Raw genomic sequence first — 23,621 nt, forward strand, 5'->3', positions numbered from 1 at the left:
GAGAGGCAAATTTAAAATTTGCCACTCAGGGAAGTGGAGGAGCGGTCACGTGACCGCTCACATCCAATGGGAGTGAGGGACTAGCCCCACCTCCTGACACGCCTACGCACCGCCCCCAAAGCGCGCTCACTGCCTCGCCTGCCAGGACACAAAAAAGCTCCAGTTTGAGCAGACCAGGAGCGCTGATCAGTGCGGCCCGAGACACCATGCCCGAGGCCTTATTGGTGTTGGGAGGTGAAATAATGTATCTTCGGTTCTCAAACTAGAGGCGAATTGTTTTCACTCTGCTCATTGTTTATCTAGTAATTATGAAGTCAAACTGTGCAGTGGACCATGAGAAAAGGGAAACATACATTTTTGACATGATTTTAAATTGGCTCAACTGTTACTTAAAAAGTTGCTTGAATCTTTCTAAGGAGGTTGATTACACTGATTAGATTACTTAAACATGTTTTTTGACCTGCCACAGGAGTCACTGACAGTGCACCATTAAAGGGGCAGATGTATGGTGGGAGGATTTGACCAGCACATATCTAGTTAAAGTCCCTGTTGAATAGAAAAACTTTTCTTAATTTACTTTTTAATCTGTTTTAAGCAATCTATTTACAATTGCTTGTGAGGTATGTGGCACTGCCCTTTTTAATTCTTAATCTACACTCCTTATTCCTATTAGGAAAAAGGCCGTTTTTTTTGTCTACGGTCCTTAATAATGGTGTTGCGTAACTATTAACCATTCGGAAGGCACTGAAGATGTTTACTCCATTTTCACTTTCCTCATGCCTTCATCATCATCCATTTGCCCTTTACCCCACACAGGGAAAACAGGACAGGTAATAGGTTATAAGATGACGTCTCATGTCAGAAGTAGTTGAATCCCCTTGAGTTCTTTTTAACACTCAGTGCAGGAGAATCAAAGGCCCCTTGATTCCAACAGCAAGCATTTCATCCAGCATCTGGTCTTTGGATAACAGTCATACCATAGTTTTTAATGCCACACAGGTAGGGGAGAGGAAAGGGCATTCTTCCTCTCCCACCCAGCTGGTTAAAGTGTACCGTGGAGGGCAATAGTTGGAGCTGGCTGGGAATGAGGATGAAAGGTCTGGGGATGTGATGGTTGCAATAGCCGGATGGAACGGTGCAATTACCAACAAGTGCGTTTTTTGCAGCTCTGTGAATTTCTAAAAGGGATATTGAAAACTGCTGTTCAGACCACTACATTATTTCAGCAGAGGCATTTCAGGTTATTGAAGCGATGCAATGGCAAGCTTTTGGTTTGGATAATAAACCATTTGTTTTAGCACTATGTAAGTACTGTAACTATGCTCTCTGTTTTTTTTTTGCATCCGAGTGCACGTATTTGCTTTTATATAGTTTTACAGCCCTTGTACCACTTACTAACCAAACTGGTAGTTGGTATAGAGTAAAGGGACACACTTTTCTACTATTTTGGTACTGCAAATGTCCTAAAAATAAAGTGTGTGTGTGTGTGTGTGTGTGTGTGTGTGTGTGTGTGTGTGTGTGTGTGTGTGTGTGTGTGTGTGTGTGTGTGTGTGAAGCGAGCCAAAATAGTCGATTTGTACAACAAATCTGTTTTGGCAATCTAAGTGGTTCTGGATATTTGAGGATTGCCATCTGTAAAAGCCAATGATGGCCTCAAACAGCTGATTTTTTTATTTTTTTTTTGTGTGCGTGGGGGCGTCTTTTGTTTGACTCAACAAGCTTGTTAGCAATGGTACAGCGATAACCAGTCTCTGCATTTGTTGTCAAGATCAGTTTAAAATACGGAGACTTTCTTTCTCTCACTTTTTCCTAACCTGGCTGTGAGCTCCTACAACAGGAATTCTTCTTGTGTATATGCTGCTTGTGTCATTTTGTTTATTTGGCACCAACCGTGCACGCAGCTCCTTCCAAAATTACAATACTGGGGAAATAAAGCACCAACAATGGGGAGAAGAGCAGCCAGTAAAAGAGTATAAGATAAAGGGAGACCCTGCCCTGAAAAGCTTACAACCTAAGTGCTTTCAACATATCTTCTATGTACAATGCAGCATATACAGACAAGACCATATTGTAGTGAATAAAATGGAAAACACATGTCTGTCCCAAGTGAGGTAATAGCCAACTATGTGGAAAATATAAAGACGATAGCTTTTTTTGGCAGCATCCAGACTACACACCCATTAATTTTTAACTTTTTCAGCCAAGGCAGTCAATGAAGAAAACTTATTAGAGCCAAAGTTTTTATTCAAGAAAAGGCCGTGTCTCCTTTTCAGTGTTCAATTTAACATATAAGATCGGCACTAGCAAAACGGGCACAATCTCTTTAAGCATGTTTTAAATAAGATCATTTAAATGTGGATATTCTTCTGATTAGCATTTTTCTATACAAACTAGTTTATAGAAAATTAGTGATTGCATGGAATAAGAGCATCAAGCATGCATCATTAGGATATGCAGACTTCCAATTCAAATATCTTTCACTCCAAGATGAAAAGGTTAATCTCAGTCAATGGAGCTAAGTGGAGGTACGCAGTAAGCCATGGTAGGAGAACGTGTGGTAGAAGAGGTTTCTATTGGCTTTATTGTTATGGTCGATAAAATTGAGGTAGGAGTGTCCATTGGAATGCATTTTTCATGCTGTGGATTGTTGCAATTCATTCAAGAATGGGGAGGAAATGCATATGGCATCTGGCATTTTGTCTTCTAGGCATGCAATGGTTACACCTATTTTCAAACACCTTAGACCAGTGTTTTTCAACCTTTCTCTTGGGGTACCCCTAACCACAGTGCTCAGTGGCTGAGGCACCCCTACAACAGAACAGGGTCACAGGAGTTGGAGGGGGCAGAAAGTCACAGAAATACAAACGCACAGACCAGGACAGTCACAGAAACACACACACACATGATAGAGAGACACAGCATCATCTCTCTCGGCCCATGCTACTTCCTCTTCTGCTTGACCCTGCGAGATGCGGCCCTGACACCCCCTCCTGATTGGCTGCATTATCCAGCAGCAGCCAATCATGATAGAGGAAACTGCCCTGTTCTGAGAGATCGGGCAAATCCTACAACGCCCTTTTGATCCTGTCACGGAACCCCAGGGTGCCGCGGAACCCAGGTTGGGAAACACTGCCCTAGACACTACGTGTCTTACTAACTACCAACCTGTATCCCTCCTGCCTTTTGCCTTGAAACTGTTAGACCGTCTTGTGTTCTACCGTCTGATCAACTTTATTAATTCCTATGCCTCCTGAACCCGTTAGTCTGAATTTCGTACAGCTCTACAGAGACTGTACTCACTAAAGTTGCCAATGATCTACATGAACCAAATCCCATGGTCCTTTTTTTCCTACTAATCCTACTCGATCTCTGCTGCCTTTGATACTGTTGATCACCCTCTTCGCCTTCATGTTCTAAACTCCCTTGGTATCCGCAGCAAAGCTTTATCCTAGTTCTTATCTTGCCTCTCCCATCTCAAATTTTCAGTCTCTGTTGCTAACATGTCTTCATCTGATTTTTATTTGTTGCACTTATTGTACTATAATTCCCTGTACTGTATTGTCTCTCCTGTAAAGTGCTAAGTACAGCCTTAGGCGCTATATAAATAAGTTTTTAAGGATTTGCAGTTACTGTAGGTATAGGACTCTGTAAGAGTGAAGCTATTAAAATGAGTTCACGTGGTGGAGTCTTGTTTAGAATACAGAGTACATTTTTTACATATGGTCTACATGTGGGGGGCGCAAGATTCTCTGCGAGGGGCGCGGGATTAACAGAGACCCCGCACACTTCCCGAAAGCATTTAGATTAAATGCCGGGGAAGCTGCAAGGCCTCTGTCAACGTCTCCTTACCATGTTTCAGACGGCTTTTGGTAACAGCGTCATGTAACATCGCATTGTCATGGCATCATGATGCCAGAGCCAAGGTAAGGAGATTGGGGGGGGGGGGGGGGGAGGGTGAGGAGGGGGGCGGCGCGAGAGGAAAGGGGGGGCGCAGGGAAAAAAGATTGCGCTCCCCTAGTCTACATCACACCTAGTCCTAGCCAATAACCTCGCCAGGTTTTAAGACTTTCCAATGAACTTGCACACAGGTCAATGCTCCCATCTTGCATACAAATAGAACATTGGGTGGTTGCCTAAAAAAAACCTGGTTTGGCTCGGAGCCCTGACGAGAGTTTGAGAACCACTGATCTACCGTACATCACTACTGTCCGCTCCCTCTTCCCATAAGTGAAGCTTGTTGGATGGTGGCTGAATACCGGCATTGGCGTTTATTGGACCTTGCCCCATCCTTTCTACTTTGAAGTATTTTCTCTGAAGTTTTAGAGTGTAAAGCAACATTCAAGAGTAAAATATTTGCCTAGATAGTTTAAGTTCCATTTTTAAACGGAACAGTTTTGGTGTTGCTATCGCCCACGATGAGAAGGTTTTGGAACTTTATCCATCCTGACCTAAAAACCGGGACCGGCAATGTTGGTAACAGTGTTTTTGTGGGGAGTAGAAATGGGTGAATTCACCCAAATCTGTTTCTAGATTTTTTTTGCGGTCCAAAAATTAAACTGCAAGCCATTTGGTACAGGACAGCGATTATAATGCTTTATCATGTACACGTTCAATGCTTCTGAAATTAGTGGTATTCAAACTAAGGCAAAACTACATTTGTGTTTTGCATGCGCTGTATGCATAGCCAAATAAACCCACAATGACTTCACTGCATACCAAAGCCGAGAAATCATTTTTCAAAGCTAGGATTTCTTTCCTTTTTTTTTGTTTAAGGATGCAATACTCTGGTTTGTTCTGGATTTTGACTTGTTCTCTTTGGAAATTGGAGTTCAGCTAGTATTTGTACAGAGTCTCTGAACATGCTAGCCATTTTATCTAACAATGTTTATCGCTGTCAAATTGTGGATTCAACAACAGAATGCAACGCCGTCTTCAGATTTGAACATATGAGCCATATACAGCAGTATAAAATTCTAGTTCATGCATGCAACAGTTCTTACACACGTGTATATAAAGTTTCTATACAACGTTCAATGATGTAGAGCAGGGGTGTTCAATTGCAGTCCTCAAGCCCCCCCAACAGGTCAGGTTTTCAGGATGGCACAGCTGGATCAGACTGAGCCTCTAATTGAGCAACCTGTGCTGAAGCAGGGATATTCTGAAAACCTGACCTGGTGTGGGGGGGGGGGGATTTAGGACTGGAGTTGAGCACCCCCGATGTAGGGAACTTTACGTACCAGCTGTAAAGGTGAAAGTTTTTTGTTTTTAAAAACAAAATGTAATATTGGTTAGGCTGTTAACTGTCTGTCTGGGTGGTAGCACTTTATTGCAACTGCAATATACAGTAAGTGTGATCGCATCTTTGATCCATCATACTCTGCTGCTGCTTTTCACTTATTGGTTAGCTTTCCCCACATTATTTATGGAACACATCAGCACTACAGCAAATAATATATATTTCTTTAATATAGTGTATGCAGCGTTGTATATATTTTTACAGACACGAGTCTCTGCCCCATAGAGCGTACAATCATATTTTTTGGTGCCTTAGGCTGCGCTTATTGTGCCGACGACGTCACGGCAAAACAAATGTATTTCCGCCGTCGTGTGCGCTTATAGTGGAAGCGACGGAGCGACGGCTTGGTCACGATCGTTGGAAGTAAAGTCAATTTGATTTTTCCAGCGACCGCAGCGTGATGTCACAGTCGCCGGCACTAAGCGCGGCCTTGGTCACGGGGAGAAAGACGTGACTTTCCCAAGGAGCTGATACCGGGATTTGAACCCAGTGCCTTTACTCACTGAGCCACTCCTTCAGCCATAGGAGGCAAAATGCATACATTACATTGTTTGGAAAGGATGCTGCAGTGATTCCAAAGAGCAAAGATTAAAGGACTTTGAAAAGGAGCCCGCAATTTTATAAGTTTCTTTGACCATTAGAGTTAAACCAGTTACCAAGATTGGTCTCCAGTTGAAGAGGAAGCACGGAAAAGCTGTGCTATTTTCTGCTTTGTTTTCATCTTTCATTTCATCACACTTGCAGAGAACCTGTTACATCCTATTAAATATGTGCATGCAATAACTCAAACATTACCCAAATTACAATACAGACTTGTCCTGATTAAAATATCTAAAGCTACATTTTGTTACTCCGATTTTAAATAGGCTGCTGCTTCGGCCTGCGACATTAAGTCGTGGCCGTTTTGCCGCTGGACATTTCGCTCCCTGGACAGTTCTCCAGGGCATTTTTGCCACCACCGGCACGATTTTCCCGCATCGTACCGCTGCCCCCACCCTAATATTAAGGTTGTGCAGAGGGATCCTAATCCCTAATACAGGGAGATCCGGGGGTTATGATGGCGGCAGCAGAATGGCTGCAGTAAATTGTCCCACAGCATCTAAACGTCCGCGGCTAACTGACATCAACGCGGCTGTGGTGAATTGTCCCATTCCACTGTTGCGATGTCATCGGTTGCTGAACTCCACATTTCATCCAGAAAACCCTGAGCACGCATTAGTATACACATGTTTACTTTCTTCCCCCATTCCTTCATTTTCTATAGATATATATTTTTCACTTTTGATTATATACAATAGTCTACAAAAAAATTTTTTTTAACCCCCTAAGCCTGAATACTGCGGGTTTTTTACGTTTATCTTAGAATGTCAAACACTTTTTTATGCTGTAAAAACTGAGCCTTTTTAAAATAAGAAACTGTAAGGATGTTAAAAATAATCTAAGTGGTTATACTACGGTTATCTTAGTAGAGAAAGTCGTACTCCCTAAGCCCTAGTAACATCGCGCTTCAACCACTGCTTGATCCTTTTTTTCCCTAATAATGTTCCTTTTTATTTCCTCCGTAGGTGATTTATTCAATATAACGTCATTGACTGAAATAAAAACATGAGGATAGCAGGTATGTTCACCTCAAGTAAAAATATATTATAATAACACGTGTGTTTGTTTTAAAAACACCTAAACTGTTTGGTGCATTCATGCCACACCCTAGGGAATTGTGTGGGGTTTTTTTTTTTTTTATTATGGGGGTTGCTAGGAACCGCAGGCATCCCAAAACAGTTCTCTATAATTTTCAGGTCATTTTGTTAATTATAGAAGAAGGGCTGAGAAGAGCTCTACTACCCAGGAATGGATTAACCCATTAAACCATGTACCATATAAATTAAATAGGTGGTGCACCCAAGAGCATGAATGAGTGAGTTCAAAAAACAAAGAGAATACAGCACCAAGAGATGGATACTGTGGAAGCTCAAAAAAGGGGCACTGAATGGGTGAAGTACTTGACTGATAATTGTTTATTGTGCGGTCAAATAATCAAAATGGTGAACGAACACTAAAATCAATTAAAATACACCTAATGCTTCTGAGTGAGATTGGTGTTAATGTTTATACTAATATACTTGAACAAGTGTGGGGGAAACCGGTGTTGCCAATGTCCATGAATGTCAGATCAAATACACACCCGTATTGCAGATAACAACCTAGATCATGGGGTAATGATCACAGTAATCCCTGGGCACAAAACGAGGGGTTTAATAAAACCCCTCCCAAGTGCAGGGATGACTGTCCAGCTGGGAGCGAATGATAATATTATCATGAAAATAGAACATGGCATACAAAAACACAAATGAATCACCCACCAAGGAGAGGCAAAATGAACACATGACAAAAGTTTAAAACATACTGATCATAATCTGTCTAAGGCATAGGATGCATAAATAGATGTAGTAGTAATAATCTGCACGCAAAGTTGACCTGAGCATAAATGATGGAGTATCACAGATTAATATAGCTGCCAGTAATCCAGTATGAACACATAATTGCTTCATGAATCAAGACAGAGAATTAATGAATCGATGTCCAGCAGGGGGAGATGTATTATATCCATTAGATGCTATTAGCAAAAAATGTCACTAGCATAGTTGCTATCTCCAGACAGCTATTGCCACACCATAAGAAGGTGAAGAAAAAAAAGCACCTCTCAGTGCAAACTGAGGTCTGAGGACTTTAAGCATACTGCAAACGGGTGGTCTGTAAATACACAGACCTATGATACTTGCGTATAATAACATGCTGCTAGCAAGGTGAACCATCCGACAATGATTGACATGTTGCTTTGCGGTGATCCAACCACAGTGATATCCATAGTGTCAGCTCGTCACATCCGCTCCGCTTGTCCGCAGATTGTCACAGCATGCACCTCCACAACGAAATTGAGCAGCGGAGAGAGGCAGAGAGGCACACCGGGTCCCACACAGCAAGCCACCGAAAAACACAGCAGGAAACAGGAAACACCCAATGCGGCGTTTTGCTAAGAGCTTCGTCAGGGGCATGTCCATTTGTTAATTATACCAAATATAGAAGACTTTAAAATGCATCTGATCTCGGACACACTGTTAGAGAGAGTTGGGGTTCCTTACAATGCATCTGATCTCAGACACGCTATTAGAGAGGGTTGGGGTTCCTCAGAATTTCACAATATAATTATAGACTTCCCTAACCAAAAAAGGTTAAACACTGCCCCGGACCCCTCCCATTACTTTCTGAATTTGTTGACCATTTGCCACCATAAAGAAGTAGAAGACTTAAAACCACCCTCCATGTTGCAGTTCCAGAGCTGAACTGTGTTAATTTCAGCTTCAAGAACCCCCTGCTTCCCGAGATACTTGCCTCTGTAGGAGATGCTGGTATCTCTGCAGGTAGCGGCTCCGACAGGGCATGTTGGGGCTAATGTAATGGCGGCTTAAATATCCTGTGTCTTGCAGGCCAATAGGAAGCAGTGACCTCATCCCTTGCTGCTTCCTATTGCCCTGCGTGACAAGGGGCATTTAAACACGAGATACTAGGGTTGTGCAATATTCCGGTACCATTGTAATACCGCGAGACGACATCTGACGTCTGAGTTATTGCGGTATTACTGTGGTGTCGAAGTATCGAAGTGTGGGAGTGAGAGGAGCAGCTTTGAAGTTGCCGGCTGTGGAGTCTCGTGGAGCTGCCGGACTCTGACACAAGCTGAGTAGTGAGCATGTGCAGCATTAAAGGTCACAACCCCTCCTCACTAGCTCTCTCATCCCCTTCACAACCCTGACACTTGGGGCTCTTGGACCCCCCTCCCCACTTTCCTCGCTCCCTCTGGGATTCTTAACCCCTTCCTACCTGGTACGCTAAACCCACGTTTTCCCCCTACCTGGGACTCCTAGCCCCCACATCCTCTCCCACCCCCCGGATGCTTAACCCCATCTTCACCCTCTCCCATGGAATCCTTAACTTCCCCCCCCCCCCTTTACCCTCCCAACTGTGACCCGGAACCCCTTCGTCCCTGGGACTCATTTCACCCTTGGACTCTTACCTTCCCCCTCTCCTCTGGGACTCTCCTCTCTACTCCTCTCGTATTGCTTCGGCCCCTTACCTATTAACCCCTTTCTCCTACCACCTCTTAGTAACCCTTTCACTACCAAAGAGGCAGCAGGGCGTTGCAGAGACATTTGATGCAAATTCTTCCTATAACAAAAGGATTAATCTCTTAATTTACAACGCCCTTTCCATGTCAGCACTTCACCTTTTCTAACCTTCACTGCTTCCTCTCCTCCCCATCACCCACCCTCAGATGCTTCCTCCATTTAAAAACTCTTTTGATTTAAAACATGTTATTAAATATATAAGAATTGGCAAGCTGTTTTCATATATTTTTAACATTTTAGAAATTACATTTGTTTTTAATTGGAGGGAATATCCAAGGGTGAGTGATGGGATGAGGGGGTTAATTAATTGGTGTGATAGGGTGATGGGAGCAGTGTAGGTGAGTGATGGGATGAGATGGATGTTGGGGTGATGGGAGCAGTGTAGGTGAGTGATGGGATCAGGTGAATGTTGGGGTGATGGGAGCAGTGTAGGTGAGTGATGGGATGAGATGGATGTTGGGGTGATAGGAGCAGTGTAGGTGAGTGATGGGATCAGGTGAATGTTGGGGTGATGGGAGCAGTGTAGGTGAGTGATGGGATGAGATGGATGTTGGGGTGATGGGAGCAGTGTAGGTGAAGTGCAGAAATGGACAAGGTTTGGAAATGAAGGGCCCTTTGTTCCAGTAAAGCGAAAGAAAAATGTCATTATTTTGATAACATGTTTTATTTAGCTTTACTAGAACATTTTCAGACTTATTTTAACAAATATTTATCGCTATCTATATCATGATCACGATAAATGTATTGTTCTTGTGGGAGTTGTTTGTTATCACCCTGTCCCATGAAGATACTTACCTTCGTATGGGGTGTCGGTATCTCTGGAATCAGGCGGTCTCCCGAGCTGAAATTATCATGGTTCAGCTCCGGAGACCTCCTGCTTCAATCCTTTAACTAAAAGATTAAAATAAAATGAACATGAGCTGCTACCTGGAGGGCTGCTTTAAGGTTTCCCCTCTAGCGCGTTATGGTGGGATAATTTTGTATTATTATTCACCAATATTGCTATCCGTGGCGTAGCTAGTAATGCGCGGGCCCCCAGGCAAACCTATTTCAACGCCCCCTCCTCTGTCTCCCTTCTCCCCCTCTTGCCTCTGTCTCTCTCTTCTCCCTCTCTTGCCTCTCTCTCTCTTTTCTCCCCTCTTGCCTCTCTTCTCTTTCTTTCTCTCTCTCTCGCTCTCTCTCTCTCGTGTGTGTCTCTCTCTCTCTCGTGTGTCTCTCTCTCTCGTGTGTCTCTCTCTCTCTCGTGTGTCTCTCTCTCGTGTGTCTCTCTCTCTCTCTCTCTCTCTCGTGTGTCTCTCTCTCGTGTGTCTCTCTCTCTCTCTCTCTCTCTCTCTCGTGTGTCTCTCTCTCTCTCGTGTGTCTCTCTCTCTCTCTCGTGTCTCTCTCTCTCTCGTGTGTCTCTCTCTCTCTCTCTCTCGTGTCTCTCTCTCTCTCGTGTCTCTCTCTCTCTCTCTCTCTCTCTCTCGTGTCTCTCTCTCTCTCTCGTCTCTCTCTCTCTCTCTCTCTCTCTCTCTCTCGTCTCTCTCTCTCTCTCTCGTCTCTCTCTCTCTCTCTCTCTCTCTCTTTCTCTCTCTCTCTCTCTCTCTCTCTCTCTCTCTCTCTCTCTCGTCTCTCTCTCTCTCTCTCTCTCTCTCTCTCTCTCTCTCTCTCTCGTCTCTCTCTCTCTCTCTCTCTCTCTCTCTCTCTCTCTCTCTCTCTCGTCTCTCTCTTCTCCCCCTCTTGCGCCTCTCTCTCGTCTGTCTCTCATGTATTTCTTTTCCCTCTTATGTATTTCTCTTGTACTTAATTTTCTCTCTCTCCCTTCCAGTATCCTCTCCATGTCTGTTTTAACCCCCGTGATTTAACCCTTCCCCTCCCTCTCACCTTTCCCAGCCTGTCTCTCGGGCTGCAGCTCCAGCCCCACGCAGCTGTACTTGAGACCCGCCCACCTGCAGAGGAAGGGATTTCCCTGTGTGCTTTCTTCTTCCTGCTGCATCTCAGGCCCTGCAATGTGCTACTGACAGGGGGGAGAGCGGGCCCCCCAGAGCGTGGACCCCCAGGCTTCGCCCATGCTATAGCTATGCACCTGAATGCTATTGAATCCTATAGAAACTCTAATAATCTGTTAGAACGGTGACATGTTGTATTATCTGAATTAAGTTTACTGGGAGTCGTGACAACAATTTCCTAATAATTCAGGGTGGTGTCACCTAAAATTTATACTAAATGAAAAATACTCAATTATATTGATATGTTGTACCTTATTTTAGTTGCATAAAAGTGATGCTTCAGCACTAGATTTGGGGAGGGGGGGGGGTTTAAGGGACGTATTGGAGTATATAGAATAAGACTCCTTAAATGGTTGTGGTTTAACATAAGCATACATACAGCTGGAATGTAGCAATCATACATTGCCGGCAGCATTTCTCTCCCCTCTCAGCCAGTGAAAGTGAGGTTTCTTTGTTTCCCGCCCCCCCTCAGTTAAAATGTATCGCACGTTGCAAGGCGTCTGTGCTAATTATGGAATTGGTTAATTCAAATGTATTCTAAAATCATGTAATGTTTGTTTTTGTTGTATTTGCAACAGTGTTGCATGTGTGTGTGTTGTGTGTGTGTGTTGTGTGTGTGTGTTGCGTGTGTGTGTGTTGCGTGTGTGTGTGTGTGTTGCGTGTGTGTGTGGCGTGTGTGTGTGGCGTGTGTGTGTGGCGTGTGTGTGTGTGTGTGGCGTGCGTGTGTGGCGTGCGTGTGTGGTGCGTGCGTGCGTGTGTGTTGCGTGCGTGCGTGCGTGTTGCGAATGGTAACTTACCATAAAATGATTCCTTTTGTAAGCTGTACCTCTCACAATGTTTTATTTGGTCCCACTTTTAGGCGTTATAAAGTTTGTCGTAGCTGTAGCAGTATTTTTACTGACCTTTTATGTCATATCACAAGTATTTGAAATAAGAATGGATGCAACCCTGGGTAACATTTTTGGTGAGTAAATTGATTATATAATTTTTTAGTTAACATTTCTTCAAAATGAGCATGCTCCCTGGTGTACACCAGAAGACCTCCTCCACCATACGTTAATTATCATCCCCACCAATAAGGGAGAGTTTATTGCTTTTCTACATGGATTTCAATGTTATACTGCAGGAGTGGCCAACTCCTGTCCTTAAGGGTCAACAGCAGGTCGGGACTGAGCCACCTGCGCTGAAGCAGGGATATACTGAAAACCTGACCTGTTGGTAGCTCTTGCGGTCTGGCGTTGACCACTCCTCTTATACTGACTTATACTGGAGTGAAGGTATTCTGCGACTGAGTTAAATCGCTCAAGTCCAGGGGTGAGGGGGCTTCCAGGTAAATTTGCTGTTGACAATTTACATATTCTTTCCTGAGCTGCTGCCCATATGACTTGAGGTATTTTTTCTGATGTACGTCTTCATGATCATTTCTTTTGGCTTTCATAAACATCAATATTTGAATACTTGGGTTCCCTTTTTTTTATGTGTTTTTATTTTTTCTGTTTTAGCGCGATCAGCATTGGATACAGTGGCACACCCCAGTAAGTACCGGTATATCACAAATTTAAAAGGTTATATTTTTGTACTTGCACCATAACACCTCCTTGTTTAGGGGGAATGAGTGCTCTCAGTTGTTTTCTATTCTGTTTTGGAACATTTCCATTATGCCTGAAATGCTTCACGTGTTACTCTAGATGTAGGAAATTGTAACCCTCTTCAGGGGAACTGCCGGTTTTATAGCATAGGCACAATTCCAGCTAATACTGCAAAGAACCCATTTTGAAGCATAGATCTCCTGTACCCCGCTCAACAAATGGTGATATTAAAATGGTGCTGCCGTACTTTATTTCAGAAATATTTATTGGGAGTAAAAGTGGACTGAAAAATGTAAACTATTGTCATTGCAGTATCGATGCATTTAGCTGTGGCAGGGTTGTCAACGTAACATGAGACAGGGCTTGAGGGGAGGGGGGGGGGGGCGGGAGAGATGAGAGGGGTTTGGTCTCGTTAAAGTGCACCCATGTAGGTAAAATCATCAAATGTGACAGTGTGCCTGATAAGGTGCTCATTTTAAAAATGTACCTGTGGTGTTGAGAGAACATTATTTGGAGTCAGGAAGGCATTTATTTTTACCCTTATGAGAATGCATTGAATGATTTTTTCACTGGGTTTTTTTTTGTTTGCCTTCTTTTGGAACAATATACTTTTAAGTACGGATATAAGCTAAGTATCACATGTCTAAATTTAGCATAGGTTCAACTTGATGGACATGTGTCTTTTTTTCAACCTCATCTACTATGTGACTTCATAGTTGAGATGATTATAGGTTAAAATGTCTTCAGGAAGCAATAGGTGTCAGGCGATGTTTGCAAAGCATATAGGAGAGATTGACGAACTGGCCCAGCTGCTGCAGGCAGCGTAAAGCCGTGTCAGATGGCTGCAGGTGGTGGTCAAAGGCGACAGTCTGCATTATTCTGCCTCCTCTCCAAAACCAGCATCATTACTTCCTAGTTGTTTGTCTCTGCATTTAAACATGTGACTGCTTCATCGTTTGAATTCTGAAAATCCAACCATGAATACATGCTACAGCAATGACGAGATTGTGCTATTTACCGCAACTCAGACACTCAGTGGCTTAAGGCTCTTAATGGTTAACACAAAAAACAAAACTGTGTGCTACTACCTAACTACCTATAAAGTTTAAATGTATAAATATATACAGTGCAGTGACTATACCATCAATTTAGTGATAAAAAATGTATAAAAAATTAAACCACAACTCCCACAGTGAGATAGTTAAACATTAAATAATAAGTGCCACATAACCGTGTTGGGGATAATGGCGTCTGCAGCTGTAAACGCAGGGGTGGCTCAGCACCCCACACACACTATGAGAAGGGAAACAAAAGAAAACAGCGCACAACGCCAAATAGTGAAGCAAATTCAACAATATATTATAGAATTAAAAAGGGGGTAATATATCTGCGTACATAAAAAAGGTTGGTAAAAGGCATGTAGTGTGTATCACACTGTTTACCACTCGGCTGTTAGCTGTAGATTCAGGTGCTTGCTTCCTCCAGCAGCAGAGGGAAGCAAGCACCTGAATCTACAGCTAACAGCCGAGTGGTAAACAGTGTGATACACACTACATGCCTTTTACCAACCTTTTTTATGTACGCAGATATATTACCCCCTTTTTAATTCTATAATATATTGTTGAATTTGCTTCACTATTTGGCGTTGTGCGCTGTTTTCTTTTGTTTCCCTTCTCTTAATGGTTAAGAATGGTAGAGCGGAAGTGCCATGTCTTGCCCTTTCTGCCTTCATTAATCCCACACTACTTGTCACTTATTCAGCCCACACTGCCCCTGCTTCCTTCATTTTTCGTGAAGAGCCACTACTGTCTCTTAAATGCCCACTGCAGGGCACTGTGGTAAATACCAATAGTACAATTCCTCCAGGGGCAAATTATCAGGAGAGCAACACATTTTAGCTTTGGTGAGCGTTAAATGTTTCACTTGCAGCAATCTTCTATCCGTGTCCCCCGGTAAAAAGGGATTTACCCTTATGTTTGTGGGGGGCAGAGGGAGAAACGTGGCTGCTGGGGTCACCAGTAGAAAGCAGTGATGTCATCTTTTTTTTGGCCGCTAGATTGCTGGGGAGCAAGGCTCTATTGGGAGCCGAAACCTTGAAATTCAATAATTAGATTTTTCTGCAATATGGAGCACCTGCCTTTTTTGATCTCTGCTTGATACTCAATTGAATAGATGCGACCTACACCCTAAGATGACCCAACTTGACTATTTTTCAGCGTATGTATTCTCATTCCTATAGAGATTGAATCCTGGGAAATAGATGAGTCTGAGCATGGAGTTTTGAGGATTTGTAGTGTTCTTTGTATTGCTAAAGGCAACAAAAGAAACCCTGCATCTAAACATGTGGCTGCTTCATAGAGTACATTGTTTTTAATTCTGAAAATCCAATTAAGAATAGAAGTATAGTCCTGCATGGTTTAAAAGAAACCACGCCTGACAAAGTATGTCCCGAATTGCTTGAAATAGATTGCAAGTATAGTCGCTGCTCTGAAATAAAGTACAACTTTTCCTACACAGATCATGGCAAGTACACTAGTTACTGAACTGCTGCTGTCCTGATCTACGGATCACCCATTCTTGAATTGAAACTGTCCCATGCAGCTCCTTTTTGTTCTGAATCGTAGCTTCACTCTACTGTGAATATTTATCCATTTGATTTCCGGCACTGTATCATTCTCACTTCTGTGATGCAGAGAGGTAATCGATACATCACGCACAGACTGAAATAAACTTAAAATACGATTTTCTCTTTGAAATAAATATACCCAGATGGGTCCATATAGGGAAAAAAGCACGTGTGCTCGAAGATGCTTTGTGTGGTTTTGTCTTCTGGTGAAAACTCTCATATTATTAAGGTGTCCCTTTTATTAAGCAAAATATCAAGGCATCGCCTCCATGTTATTATACAATCCATTAAGCTTTACATTTGTATTCTTGTCTATCTCTAGGCATTCATCTGATTAGCAAGGTTGCCGTTTATTACAGTCCTCAATAAAGAAGGCCCATGTAACATTGGCTGCTATCTTGTTGATTGAGATGCTATATACTTCTACCAGTTGTATTCCCGCTCGTTACTCTCTTGCTTTTTATCCTTGCTGTAATCTTTTGAAGTAAATAGGATGGTGCAGGAACATATGCTGCAAAATTAAACACATTTCTGTCTACAGCTACTAAAGCCCCAAGATACAGATGTGGGATTGCAAAGACCTGTCCAGACAAGCACTTTGCCTTTAAAATTGCCAGTGGAGCAGCCAATGTGGTTGGACCAAAGATCTGTGTGGATGATAATGTGTAAGTATTGTCCATTCTAATAGCCTAACCTCATTATTTTCGGGTGGGATGGTTTTAGTAGCAGGGTGGTTTGTTAGACGGGGCCCTACTTACCCGTACGTTCTTTCTTACTCCTACTCACCAAATTTGATTTAGTGAAGCTTATCCCTCATATTTAACAGCTTCCCTGGGTAACCCTTGGTGATACCGTGTATATAACTAGGCAAACCCATGTATTTCTTTTTTTTTTTCTGCAAATTGTCTTTTCATCCTGGTCACATACGTTATTGTGAATTTCTCTAGGTTTTCTTATGTTTAATTTTGAATAAATACTGCAAATATTTTGTAGTCACAACTATATTTTCCCCATCATATTTGTTGCTGTGCCTTTTACAGATTCTTTTGCAAAGTAAAATTATGAAACCGTTGTTAAAAATGATTAACTGACCCAATAGTATCGAACACTAAACAAACGTTCCTTATTTGCTAACCGGGAACTGTTGCTTGTCAGCAATAACTGCCCCAGAGCAGCACCTTTTGTAGGTATCCTTGGCTGGAAAACTTGTTCTCTCCAGTTCAGGTAGTTGGAGCTCTGTGTCTTAAATTGCCAGGGGAATTGAATCCTAGTGAGCTGCATTTTCTTGGGTAGGTAACAGAGTGCTATGTAAGGGTGTGTCCTGCTGTCTGGTGTGCTGGGGAGAGAGAGCCGAACTCCCCGAACTCCCCAAGCCGAACTCTGTCTCTGGCAGAAGCCCAGCTGCTGAGTCTCCTTCCACGTACAGTATGTGGAGGGACTTGCTCCACTTCACTACTGCCTTGAGGTGTACTCCATATTACCAGTTGCTATAAATGCTGACAAAGGGGACTGCAAGTTCCAGACTACTTTTTGTATATTTAAAAAGAAAAAAACAAGAGTGCCCGGAATCCTATATTCAGAATGCAAACAATTTACCGATGACAAACATATTGAAACGTATGAAAAAAACACAATAAATAAATAAAAAATACAATCCAGTGAATCTGCTAATTGCCACAAACCGGCTACTCTTCCCCCCCCCCCCCTCCCTCCAAGGCTCGGGTAAGTAAAGCAACACACACACACACAGGCACTCATACACAGACAGAGGCAGGCACTCAGGCACTCAGGCACACACACAGACAGGCACTCATGCTGCTTTCATTCCACACTCCTCCCCGCTCCCCGAAGCCTCTCCTCCTCCCGAAGCCTCCCCTCCCCATTGGCTCACAGCCACACCACGTGACGTGTCAACGCTAGGGAACACCATTCTCTTGTATCCCATAGCGGCTGACGCGCCACAGCGTGTAGTAAGCTGTGCAGCCAGGGGGGACCAGGACCGGCTCCGCAGGATTCCCCTGCTGGTGGGGAACTCGCGTGTGGCCGCCCGCGCCACCGAGCGCAGCGGGACCGAGGCCTAAGGCTGAGTCCATAGAGACTGCAGCCGTGCGGAGGCGCACTGAGGCTGAGGGAAAGCGGGTGCTTTCCCTGGCCTTAGAGCGCGGGCCGTCCGTGGGCGTGTCTGGGGGCGGGCCAGTGACGTCACGGAGCTGGTTCGCCCTCATTGGGCGACCCGCTCACATGACCGGCCCTGCGCTCCCGTGAGCGCAGAAACTAATCATTTGTTAAGACACACGCTTCCACAAGCGTGCGTGAGCCCCTGCTAAAGCCGCTCTCATTGCGGCTGCAGGGGCTCACTGGTAAGCTTGCGCGCGCCTCAGCACGGGTCTGCGTCTACGCGCTGACCATGCCCGAGGCCTAAGTCTTCTGCGATTTGTCCCAGAAATCTATACACACCCCATACATCTTGGGTGTATAGAGCTCGAGTGAAGGACTGAACAGAACTCCTCCTCCCCTGAAGACACTTGAGCACATACGTGAAACGAATGTCCGTCGGCTTTTATGACATCACATCGGTGACGCCGGCGGAGGGAGCTGCATGGAAGGGAGCTGAGCTACTGAAGCACTGGTCGTATAAGGATTAAACTACAGATTTACTGAGCCTTACCCTATACAGGCATACCCCGCTTTAAGTACACTCACTTTAAGTACACTCGCGAGTAAGTACATATCGCCCAATAGGCAAACGGCAGCTCACGCATGCGCCTGTCATCACATCCTAAACAGCAATACCGGCTCCCTACCTGTACCAAAGCTGTGCGCAAGCAGGGAGACTATAGAGCCTGTTACAAATGCGTTATTTACATCAGTTATGCATGTATATATAACGATTGCAGTACAGTACATGCATCGATAAGAGGGAAAAGGTAGTGCTTCACTTTAAGTACATTTTCGCTTTACATACATGCTCCGGTCCCATTGCGTACGGTAATGCGGGGTATGCCTGTACATGTTTCATACATACACCTTGTATACTAAATGAGGTTTGTTTGAGTACTTTATGTAGGATCCGGCTGTTTGCAACGGCGAGTTAACACATTGTTCACTAAGGCTTTTTACATTTGCAGATATTGGATGACTACTCTAAACCAATATAAGCTACAATACACCATACCATACTGACAACTTGCGTCATACACGCTCTAATTCTGCATTATGGATTGTATCACTACATTACTAGCTTTTAAGGGATATAGGCATCATTGAATCAATTACATATACAGCCTAAGATACCACTACTGCTGTCCAAATACAATTGAGACATATGTGGTTTATAATTGTCTGACACTTTGCAGGACTCTGGATACACAGGAGTCTCTTTTTCATCAGCATAAGGGAAATTTCATATGCACACTGTATTATTTCTAGAGATTTATTTATCTACTCTGGAAACAATGTTGCTATTTAAGTAACCACTCTAGTGTGTGTGTGTGTGTGTGTGTGTGTGTGTGTGTGTGTGTGTGTGTGTGTGTGTGTGTGTGTGTGTGTGTGTGTGTGTGTGTGTGTGTGTGTGTGTGTGTGTGTGTGTGTGTGTGTGTGTGTGTGTGTGTGTGTCAGAGTTGCTACAATTTCTTGACTGCTATTATGTTGTGACATTAACAACTCCCAACAGTATTTACAGAGAGGTGGTTTTAATTGCAACAACTATACACAAAGAAAAACCCGCACAGCTGATGCTAACCACAGTGAGGTGCTGACTGGATGGAGACTGATTGTATCATATGGGAGAAAAAAGAACCCAGTCTTCCAGCACTCAATCACAAACAAATGTAGAATTGTAAATTTAAAATACTTTATTATTATTACCAAGAATAAAAAAAAGGGGTGTTAAAACGTAATTAAACGGTGTATTACAACAGCACGTGACTGTGTCCAATTGTAACCCACCTAGAGCTGGGTGGGTGGATGTAGTAATAAAGTCCCTTATAGATATTCGGGATTTGGACTGCTATATGTTATAGCTTCCTAAAAAGTATAGGAGAGGAGCCTATAAAAACTCACCCAGAGGTATTGTCAATGTAAGTGTATCCGGGCATGTAGTGCACACTCAGATGATACACTTATGGTGCAATTGTATTATAATATACTATGCAAGGTCAGACCGTATCCACCCCTATTGTGGGAATAAACTGCTTCCTGCGTGATATCTACAGCGTAATCGGCGCTAGGTCTATTGCGGATTCATATTGCGCCCACATAGTAAAGTAAAACACAGGCTTATAGGCAAATATTAGGTTAGGTATATATTAGCATTCATAAGGTATATAGTTTATTTACTGCAGAGTGTTGATTGATATAGAAACACCATAGGTGGTAGTGATAATGCCGTGGTGTTTCTAGGTGTGCTGTAAACCCTAAGGGCTCACCTATGGTACTGTCAGTGAGGTGTAGGTGGTCTTAACTCAGTATTGAACTCTGTGTGTATTGTAATTGCCTGTTGAAGCAACCTCCACTATGTTTGTGGTTGCTGCAGCTGAGATCAGCACTGGTTATGGGGCTAATAAATACACATAGCAACTGACAGAATATATGAATCTACTGAGCAGATGAACACACTAACGAATTGCCAATAGTACCAACTAATAGGGTATGTGTGGGGTTAATGATGGGATGGATTCAGTGTACAATCACCCCACCCCCCTTTCCCTGTATAACAGCTATATACCTAATGCCAGTTTATAGAGGGGCCGGTCTAACTGTAAATCGCATAGTCCCCTATATCAGCGCTGATCTTGGTTATATCAGCGCTGATATGTTCGAGGACATGCCTGTCTGTAGGTGAGTTGAATAAACCCCTAGAGGTAAGAGGATCACGCTGTATGGTTACAAAGCGCGATCCCGGCTTAACATGCACGCCGGGGGAAGCCGCAAATCTCTCAACGCGGATCAACATCCATCTGCTGTTGAATTTCAAATGAACTGGCTTCCCGCGTGTGCAGGAGAGGATTGCCGAGGTAAGAGGATCACGCTGTATGGTTACGAAGCGCGATCCCCGCTGAACATGCACGTCGGGGGAAGCCACAAATCTCTTAACGCGGATCAATATCCCTCTGCTGTTAAATTTAAATGAACTGGCTTCCCGCGTGTGCAGGAGAAAAATGTCGACGCGCGCGTTTCACGTAGTGAACGCTTCTTCAGGGCAATCTGCTCAGTAGATTCATATATTCTGTCAGTTGCTATGTGTATTTATTAGCCCCATAACCAGTGCTGATCTCAGCTGCAGCAACCACAAACATAGTGGAGGTTGCTTCAACAGGCAATTATAATACACACAGAGTTCAATACTGAGTTAAGACCACCTACACCTCACTGACAGTACCATAGGTGAGCCCTTAGGGTTTACAGCACATCTAGAAACACCACGGCATTATCACTACCACCTATGGTGTTTCTATATCAATCAACACTCTGCAGTAAATAAACTATATACCTTATGAATGCTAATATATACCTCACCTAATATTTGCCTATAAGCCTGTGTTTTACTTTACTATGTGGGCGCAATATGAATCCGCAATAGACCTAGCGCCGATTACGCTGTAGATATCACGCAGGAAGCAGTTTATTCCCACAATAGGGGTGGATACGGTCTGACCTTGCATAGTATATTATAATACAATTGCACCATAAGTGTATCATCTGAGTGTGCACTACATGCCCGGATACACTTACATTGACAATACCTCTGGGTGAGTTTTTATAGGCTCCTCTCCTATACTTTTTAGGAAGCTATAACATATAGCAGTCCAAATCCCGAATATCTATAAGGGACTTTATTACTACATCCACCCACCCAGCTCTAGGTGGGTTACAATTGGACACAGTCACGTGCTGTTGTAATACACCGTTTAATTACGTTTTAACACCCCTTTTTTTTATTCTTGGTAATAATAATAAAGTATTTTAAATTTACAATTCTACATTTGTTTGTGATTGAGTGCTGGAAGACTGGGTTCTTTTTTCTCCCATATGATTTAATTGCAACAATAATGTCGAGTGAGCAATCATCTGACATTTATATATTTCAGCAGACCACTGGCTTGTGCTTAGGGTTGTGATTTACAGTCATTGCTACTATTAACCCTTCTCGCGCTGTATCCTGCACTATGGACAAAGCCTTAAGGGGTTGCCCTCTTTCCCACACATGGGTGAGTGTGGGCTATCCTGCTCGCACCACAAATTGGAGGGTAAAGATATGTCCACCGACAGAAAATCACTTTTATGTATACCACTACATAAAATATAACTTTTAATGTATATATATATATATATATATATGTTAAAACTTTAACCAAAATAAATAAAATGAGTACTAAAATAATCAATAACTATTGTTAAAGTTAGGTCCAATAATGGCTAAATTAGCATTGAAATTAACCTTAATATCTGAGATGCACTGTGTACTGGAAGCGTTTGTGACTACCAGTTTGCTATATAATTCACATGTTCAAAAGTAAGAGATGTTGATATAATAAACTTTACTACTGAGTGAATCGTGGGGCGGAGGCACCACACTAGATTGGTACATCGAAAGTGAAATAGTTTATCCCTGCAAATAGTCACTGATAGAGCTCTATATTGGTATGGTGCCATCTAGCAGGGCTAGATATCCTCATCAGTGTGATGCAATACTGGTGGAGAGGAAGTATAACAGATATACAAGTGATGTTTAAATAACCAAGTGGCTTCTCACGGATGCCCTATAATGATGCTGTCACACTCCTGTCAAGCTCCATATGATGTAAGGAAAGCTCCAGTATGAAACCTCTCCACCCTGCATCTTTTTATATATTTTTCGTGTTATCAATAGTCTAATTTGTAACTGCAATGCTATTCAATTGAATGGCCTATGAAGGGACACCGTTACCCTTGGTTTGAATGTTTCCAGCCTAATCTATGTTTTCTGTGAGTGCAGTATAAGGGATCCTTTTCCTCAACAATGGGCCTAATCACAGTGTCCAGGCCTACAATACCAAACTCTGATTACAACTCCTTTTGAAAAGGCGTAGGTCCATACTCTTGATCAGAGCTGTACATCACTGTTTCACATACATGAAGATGAACATATATAGAGGACTGGTACAATAAATTGTACACACACAAATAAATACATCATATCACCGACAGGGGTTATGGTGGGTTTAAGCATTATTTACAAGCAGACAAGCCCAGCAGGACACAGAGGCTAAAAAACAGCATGGTAAGAGATCTGCATCATGGTACTGGATATTATTGTGAGCCACACTCAGATTGTGCTGTAGCAGATCGCGCTATAACGGGGTTGAGCTGTACATGTCATGTACTTATTCATTTTGTTTCCCCTCATCCATTTAGTTACACTATATTGTTGTAGAAGCATTATATAATTATATGTTTCTCTAACACATTTGTTTCATTGTGATTGTACTTAATTACTCTAGTCGTGCACTTTTGTTGTATATTGTTGCAACACACAGTGAATAATAACGTACTGTATAACTAAAGAGTACTCTTGTTTCGGAATTCGAGCCTCGTAACCAGCCTCTCTCTTTCCCGCTACACACCCAGATATTCTAAACATCAAAAAAATATCCTATATTTAGCTTCTAGACGATTGCTACCAATCCTGTCACAGTAGTGCGGCTAAAGGACATAAAATATTTTCGCTGACAATACTTGGCACGTGAATGACATTTCTCCAGATTATGTGGCCTATTTCACTTTCCCAATCAAAATCACCAACTAGTTATGAGAATTGCTTCTTTTTTTCTTTGTTTTTGCTCCTACTATAAAATTTAAATAAAATCCAGAACCAGAGGGGCCCCCAGTGCTGATCTGCGGTTCCCAACCAATAAGCAGGTTTGCCCCCAAAATTAACACAAAAATGGCTGCCGAGTCATG

The 23,621-nt window shown here is 42.9% G+C and overlaps 1 protein-coding gene across 2 annotated transcripts in view; it reads left to right on the top strand.

Moving 5' to 3' along the window:
* The window catches only part of FAM3C (FAM3 metabolism regulating signaling molecule C), a 45,870-nt gene that overhangs the window by 11,106 nt on the left and 11,143 nt on the right, over positions 1–23,621 (top strand). For both annotated transcript variants that reach the window (XM_075599934.1, XM_075599935.1), the window contains exons 2-5: positions 6,862–6,914; positions 12,325–12,429; positions 12,968–13,000; positions 16,222–16,345. In XM_075599934.1, coding sequence (XP_075456049.1) covers positions 6,902–6,914; positions 12,325–12,429; positions 12,968–13,000; positions 16,222–16,345 — 275 coding nt within the window. In that variant the 5' untranslated portion in view covers positions 6,862–6,901. The remainder of the gene's footprint in view (positions 1–6,861; positions 6,915–12,324; positions 12,430–12,967; positions 13,001–16,221; positions 16,346–23,621) is intronic.

This window comes from Ascaphus truei, chromosome 5, assembly GCF_040206685.1.
Source record: "Ascaphus truei isolate aAscTru1 chromosome 5, aAscTru1.hap1, whole genome shotgun sequence".
NCBI classification, from domain to species: domain Eukaryota; kingdom Metazoa; phylum Chordata; class Amphibia; order Anura; family Ascaphidae; genus Ascaphus; species Ascaphus truei.